The 7,832-nt window shown below is 36.4% G+C and overlaps 1 protein-coding gene across 1 annotated transcript in view; it reads left to right on the top strand.

Annotated features, from left to right (window-relative positions):
• Positions 1 to 6,622: 6,622 nt before the first annotated feature.
• Positions 6,623 to 7,832, top strand: part of LOC308700247 (potassium channel, voltage gated eag related subfamily H, member 7) — a gene marked incomplete at both ends in the record, with an annotated part of 95,718 nt that continues 94,508 nt past the window's right edge. The window contains one exon of the mRNA XM_081381777.1: positions 6,623 to 6,698. Coding sequence (XP_081237903.1) covers positions 6,623 to 6,698 — 76 coding nt within the window. The remainder of the gene's footprint in view (positions 6,699 to 7,832) is intronic.

Genomic DNA, 7,832 nt, shown 5'->3' with positions numbered 1-7,832 from the left:
TTTATATATATATTTTTATCTTTGTTTTTAGCTAGACAGGGGAACACGATTAAATCCATTATATTATAATTAAAATTTTCATTTAACAATGAGTTGCAAATTGGAGCGGTGTTATGTGTGGGTGTTTGTGCCTGTTTGTTTGAAATTATAGGAATGAAGTAAGCATAAGCAAACACCAAAATCCTGAATAAATTAGATTTCTTCCTTTTTTTTTTCTCCCTGTGGCTGTGCCTCTACCTACAGTGCAAATGCTATCATCCTAATTACTTAAAGAGTCATCCTTCACCAGATAAGAACTGACACTTTCTTGGAAAGGAAAATGTTGCAGGGTATTGCAAAAAAACTGGAAACAGTGCAATTCAATTTTTCAGTATTTAATTCATGCAGTATATATTTCTATTTAAACATTTGCGAGGCCTCATACATGCAGTGATTCAATTACAACACACTTTCACCCGTGGCTCTTTGAAGTACTACAACTAGAAGGGTCTGATAAGTTAAAAATCTTGAGTAGGTATAATAGATGTAAATGTGCTGCCATCTGCTGTTGGATGAGATTCTGTACAACATGGGAAACCTCATTCCAATGTAAATACACTCATCTTTTAATCTTAAAGGGATAGTTCACTTTGAAATTAATTTTTGATATGTTTTAGCTTACCTCAAGGGCATCCAAGATGTAGGTGTCTTTGTTTCCGCAGTAGTTTCAATTTTGATATTTTTAGGTCAAACCGTTCTTGTCTGTCAGTCATATAATGCAGGTCTATGGTCACTGTCTCAAAACACAAGCACAGAGTCCAAATTAAAACAATTCCCCATCGTCCAAATGAAACAATTCCCCATCATAAGTACACATTGATGGCCTAAGACACGAAACGAGCGGTTTGTGTGAGAAAACGAACAGTATTTATATAGTTTTTAGCTCTTGAAAACAGCACACGTCCAAATGGTCTGACGGCGCGGGCGAGTATAGATGTATACATAGATGTCGCCTTGGCTACGGTTTCGTTCCAATGAACTGCAGTAGCGAAGGCGACATCTAGTGTATACATCTATACCCGCATAGATATATACACTAGATGTCGCTTTGCTACGGTTTCGTTCCAATGAACTGCAGTAGCCAAGGCGACATCTATGTATACATCTATACTCGCCCGCGCCGTCAGACCATTTGGACGTGTGCTGTTTTCAAGAGCTAAAAACTATATAAATACTGTTCGTTTTCTCACACAAACCGCTCGTTTCGTGTCTTAGGCCATCAATGTGTACTTATGATGGGGAATTGTTTCATTTGGACGATGGGGAATTGTTTTAATTTGGACTCTGTGCTTGTGTTTTGAGACAGTGACCACAGACCTGCATTATATGACTGACAGACAAGAACGGTTTGACCTAAAAAATATCAAAATTGAAACTACTGCGGAAACAAAGACACCTACATCTTGGATGCCCTTGAGGTTAAAAAAATATTACTTTTTAATTTATCTTATCTAATTTTTTTTTTTTTTTTCAGTTTTAGTTTGTATTGGTTTCCAGTTAGTAATTTTAGAGCTTCAGCTTATTTCAGTTAGTTGCCAGGGCAACATTTCTAATTTTTTTCATCTAATATTTATATTTTATTTTATTACACCCTAATTTCAGTTAACAAAATGTTTTTAATGGTTTTGTTATTAGTTACCAATAATAACCATGTTCTGACATCATTAAAATATGCAGGTTTCAACTTGACTAAATAGATTTCTTCCTGACAAAAAGTATATGAGAATAAAAGATAACTGTCATTGTCAATAGACAAATGTTGACATTTGCAAACATTATGCAATCATGTAATGTGTAATGCATGCTGTTTCCTCCAAATTACACAACTGTAAAGCTCAATCTGCACTCACTGACTGTCAGACAGCTGATTGCCATCATCACGAGTTCAGAGGTTAGATGTCAGACCATGTTTCAGTGATACTGATGTGCTATCAAAACGGTGCTTAATTTGCAAAGTGTGGGTCTGAGCCTGTGTTTAATTGATAATGGTTTGGCAGACGAAATCTTAGAGGCTGTGTAAGGTTTCTTTAGATCTCTTTAAATATCCACTCCGTAAATATTTGAAAGTAAGAAACAAAACCCAGTAGGGTGTAGCCTGGCAAACCCAACACTGAGTAAATTAACGCGTGACCATGCCACGATGATTAAAAATTTACATCTTTAAAGCTGTATATTTTTAGCACTTCTCATGTTGTTGCCGCCTTGTGTATGAATCACTTTATTGCAGGGGTATTCAATTAAAGTTCCAAGAGGACCGCTCTCTATATTTCCTTCCCAGCGGAGGTCCGGACAATACTTTTTTGGAACAGTTATACATTTCCATCGAGGCAGCCGTAGTACTTTGTAAAAGAAAAAAAACCTAAACACTCAAAATTGTCAACAAAGATGAGAATCTTGGGCCCATAGAGCCAAAGATTTTTTACCAAAACCTAATCCAAAAAAGTAAATATTTCTCCCAACTGGATATGAATATAAAAAGGTTAGATCAGATGTTTCAACAAGCTATTTTTATTTATTTTACATTTAGACACCTTGTGTTGTTGTTAAAATCCGCGTCATCTGCAGCTCTTAAAGGTATAGCGGAGGATTTTTTTACTTCCGGGTGGATCACCTAAACTATTGGTCCTCCTAATTGTCAATCATTCTGGTGAATCAATCAAACTTTTCAAAAAGTGGAGAGGGCGGGTCTTATCTAAAATTCGGAAAGATCCTCCGCTATACCTTTAATCTGCGCTTTACATTTTTAGCGAGGGAGAGAGAGTAGCAACGCGCACGGAGCGAAAAGGGCTTGAATCAAGCACTTTTGGCTCTAGATAAAAATATTATAGACATAGCTCTGTAAGATCATTACCATAAACAACCCTGAGTGCTTGTGGTGTGAACTGCTCCGTTGTTTTGACGCGCTGCTCACTTTAATCTGTAGAAATGGTAAAATTGTGCAATTATGTCCCCCGGTCCGGATGGAAGGTCCTCCATTTGAATAAAACTGCTTTATTGTATTCCTCACATGTACTGTGAGTCACTTAAATCTCTAGTTAGGCCAGAAAAACTTGAGGGTGCAGGCTGGTAGGCCCTTTACATGCAGTCAACATTTAAATATTCTTGTTCACTGTTTGCTGTACTTTAGTCCTGCAGCGTGCTCTCAGAGTTCCTCTGAAACCCTCCACCTCCCCCAGCTCCACCTGCCTAGATCCGCTACAGGATTTATGTATGTCTATTAATGAAGCCGCAGCATATCTTACATGTTCACAGCAGCGTGCCGGTGTGTCTGTTCTAGTCCACCAAATACATTAACATTGCCATATTCAATAACATGCTAAAACTATTCCGAGGGTTGTAATGATTGAAATGTAGGCTAAATATAAGTTTAAATGTAAGAATATCTATCTAAAGATAAATGTAAAAATACGGGACATGCAAAAGAAAGTTAACAACCTATTGTTAAGGTTGTAAATATTGTTACCAAACATTGTTTGAAAATAGATTTCACTGATTAGATTTGTAATTTTATTGTACATTAATTTTAATACAATAATTTTTTTTTTATAAAATACTTTTTTAATTTTAATGTGAAAAAATTATTTTTTTAACAAGACAATAGAAGTACCATGACAGTAAAATATTGTTAACTTGTTAACAATATTGTTTTTAACCTAATGAAAAGCAGTGAAAGGGCATCGCTCAGTGTAACGCTCAAAGCACACATGACGAAGATGAGGGTGAAACACAAACTTTACTGGTTAAGTTCAGGCAGAATAGAAATAACCACATATAACAGTAATGAGAACTGCCAATTGACAGAACATACTGTAACAGGAAGTATAAATACACAGGATGAAATGAGGGAACTAACAAGAACAGGTGCAGACAAGACGGAACATAACTGACACACATCACATTTCATTAGGCCTATCTAATTTATTTTGTGTTGTTTATGTTTCTTATTTTTTATATTACTTATGCATATTGTGGTGTTTTATGTTGCATTTCTGTAGATGTATAATGGTTTTTATTAACACCTGTATAAGGTAATGATGTAGGCTATAATTTCATGAACTGTAAATTTATACAGGCACTGAAATGCCATCCCATAATACCTGAGGAAATGTAATCATATTTTTATGGTAAAAGCCTGGCAACCACTTATCATAAATCTAACAAGAATTTTAGAGATTGATGTAAAGTTGTATTGAATTGATCAGAAGTGTCATTTCAATTTTAAATTTTAAAACCAGCTTTATTAATTCATTTGCTCAGAATTACACATTCAACTAAACCAATTTCCACACTAGCACAACCTATAAATAACAAATCACTATTACACACTTTATCTTACAAACTCTCTCCTCTTTCCTTCCCTTTCCATCTAGTTGTTTTAACAATTGACAGAAATCAAATTGGATTTTGGAGTATTATGTATTTGTATTATGCATTTGAAATACTGAGAAACTACAACTTAGTTTCCCGCAGTGGCTCAAACACTGACAAACACACATGCACATTGGCACGCATACATACACACGTGTCTCCTTGTGTGCCAGTAAACCTCTCCATTACAGTGGAGCAGACATTACCACAGGGGTCTGTGTCACTTTCTAAGTTTCATTCTTGTAAATATTGCATACAGTTGAATATTGATGAGTTGCACTGATAATTAATGAAGGAAAAGGCTAGTTTTCTGTAAGTGCTTCACTAGATAAATCACTTTATTGATTTATTTATTCAGTCCCAAAGCATGCCTGACACTTTCTCTCTCACACATTGAACATAAACTTGACAGCTGGACAGTTTAACAAGAACATGCACATCATTCACAAAGACGCACACTTACTGAAGAAAATTGGTTTGTTTCATATTATATTCATATTATCATTAATTGACACAAAACTCACAAATGTTAGATTGTAAGATTCCCTCAGTGTATTCTTATAGCACTGGCTTGACATTATGGCAACACCAGCTCAAGGGATTCCAAATGGTGAACAAAAGGAGGCCTATATATGCACTGTTTGTGTGGTGTTGTTGTTGCCTTTTTTTCACCAAATCAGAAGGATTTCTGAAGTATCATGTGACACCGGAATAATGGCTGCTGAAAATTCAGCTTTGCATCACAGGACTAAATTACAATATATTTCAATAGAATTATTTTTAATTGTAATGATATTTCACAATATTTCTGTATTTGGATTGAATAAATGCAGCCTTGGTGAGCAGCATACGTGAATTTCAAAAACATTAAAAAACCTTACCGACCACAAACTTAATCGTGTATATCTATCACATTTTGTTTACTGCATTGTTCACTTTTTTTGTTGCCAGCAGGTCAGCTCCATTATGCATTCTAAGGCATGTTATCACCACTAGATGGCAGCACTGATTTATTCTCATTTTATCTCTCCCTCGGCGGGGTTTTCCTCACATTTCCATGACATCAGAGGTCACTGAGACGCATTAATGATCTCTTAACAAACATTTAATTGCAGTTAACCAGTCAGCGAGTAAGTGACGGAAAGTGCTGACGTGATTTCTTTGTGTTGCAGTTGAATAAAACTTGAATATGGATAAGGCCTTACACTGCTTAAATAAACATAATAATTCTATTTTTAGATATTCCTCAAAAGAGAGTGTATTTAGGTGGATCTACACAAACGTATTACTACATTGTTCCAGTAGGCGGTGATACCGTGTTAGATATCAGTTGTCCAAATTGGCTTTTTTAAACAAAAAAAAACGTTTGATTTTTTTCCTTCAAATTTCCCTTATTTCTTATAGGCTACTTCACCCGACTTTTTTTTTTTTTTTTTTTGGCTTTTTTTTTTTTTTTTTTGGCCTTGTTATTTCATAAAACACATTTCTGTTGCCAAAATTAGCCTAATGTGAAATCTTCCTCTCTTTCTGTAAGTTTATTTTTTAACTTTAACGTCGAGGTTGGTATCATTTCAATAGGAGTATTTCCAGCACCATGGACAGTCCCAAATTTACCACACATGCGAATAAGCACTTTGAAGGGCCGAATCCATTTTTACTATTACTCTTGTTTAGCACGTTAAAGTTTTGCCATTGCATTTTATGCATAAACACTCTTAACTTGATAGATCTAAATCACACTGTAATTGACCTGTCTAATTTAGTAGCAGCCGCTCTTAATTTCACTGTCATGGAAATCCTACGTGTTGTGTTGTTTGACGTGGTTAGCGGATAGCGATCCGTGTGAACTGTGCCCTCCTCCAGGGCTTCTCTCGCGCATCTCGTTGCACAGTGTCGCGCGAGGGCTCCTCGCGGAGAGACAGACGTCACTGCTGTCAGTTTGTGGCCATTCGTCACATTGGTGGGTTTCAGTTCGATTGAGATGCTGCTCAGAGCAGAGCGCCTCGTTTTCTCGTCTTTCGATTTAAACGACTAACGGTGAAGACCAACACGGGAATGAATAACGGAAAGCGACAATCTAGAGGTGGAAAGAAGGAGAAGACGTCGCCGGAATGATCCCCAAAGAGACGCGTTTCCTCGCGCTGCGCTCGTGAAGCTCAAAGGATTCAAAGGGGCGCGCGATCGAGCGGCTCTCGCGCACAGCCAGCCGTCAATCATGCCCGTGCGACGAGGTCACGTCGCGCCACAGAACACATTTCTCGGGATTATTATCCGCAAATTCGAGGGTCAAAGTGAGTGTCACCTACCAGATGTTGCAGTAATGTTTGTTTACTTAATTGCAACAATAAAAGCTGCATGTGTGGCGATGCAGCCGCGGTTTTGTTAGTGTGACCTCTAAATAGTGAGAATTTACCTCCACGTAGTGACAGTAGCCTACAACTTGTTTAATCCTTTCTCCGATGTCCAAACTTAGAAATGGATACTTGATATTTTAGTGCTGTACTGTTACCGTAAACATTGATTATTTAAGTGGTTAACAGCGCAATAGATTTTGGATAGTGTTTGGACTATTTCTCAAATTGACTTTATAGGAAGGAAACTGTCCATTAATGTTGTTCAGTGTTCGGCTAACATCATGTCAGCATTTGAAAAATTACCCGTTTGTGATGTGTTTGAGTGTTAATGTTTACTCGCACTATACCACAGGCACTCAGTTGAGTTGTCCACTGCCAAAATCTTACTCTTCCATGTGTTACTGTCTCTGCTGGTTTCTCTCAAACAAAACTGTTGGACAGTTTCTGATATACAGCATGGATGATACAAGCTAGCATAAAGGTTTTTGACTAAAAATAGGCGTAAGGTGTTAGACAGTCTATACATTTGTTGACATGACCATATGTGCAAAATGTTCCTTAATCAGGAATATTCTGGGTTCAGGTAATCTCAGTCAGTGTTGATTACCAGATTTACCACAAAAAAATAAATAAAAATTGAGAATTTAAAAGAAATGTGAAAACTTATTTAATCTTGTTATTCATACTATTTGATCTGTAAATCTGTTTAAAGAATCTTTACTCTCATTTCAGGGTTTTAGGATTGCATTGTCATGGTGATACATTTGGGAATTTTGACATTTTGCAGGGAAAAAAGTTAATAAACAATTGTTTTCACACTAAAATCATGCCAACAATGCATATTCTTTGCACAAATTAGACTTATACACCTCTAATGTACTGTAAGGTGCTCGCTGTAATTCCGATTTTAGTTTTTAGTTTGTTTTTTTAAACAAAAGGACACAAAATGTAACCAGCATTATGCCACGAATTCTGTTGATTGAGATTAACATAATGAACCCTGTATATTCCTTTAAATTGTTCCATACTTTCATGTTTTCTTGATGCAGTGAGGTTTATTTCCATCCTGCA

Source organism: Scardinius erythrophthalmus (genome assembly GCF_964197995.2).
Source record: "Scardinius erythrophthalmus genome assembly, chromosome: 12".
NCBI classification, from domain to species: Eukaryota; Metazoa; Chordata; class Actinopteri; order Cypriniformes; family Leuciscidae; genus Scardinius; species Scardinius erythrophthalmus.
This window is presented reverse-complemented; position numbering and strand designations above follow the sequence as displayed.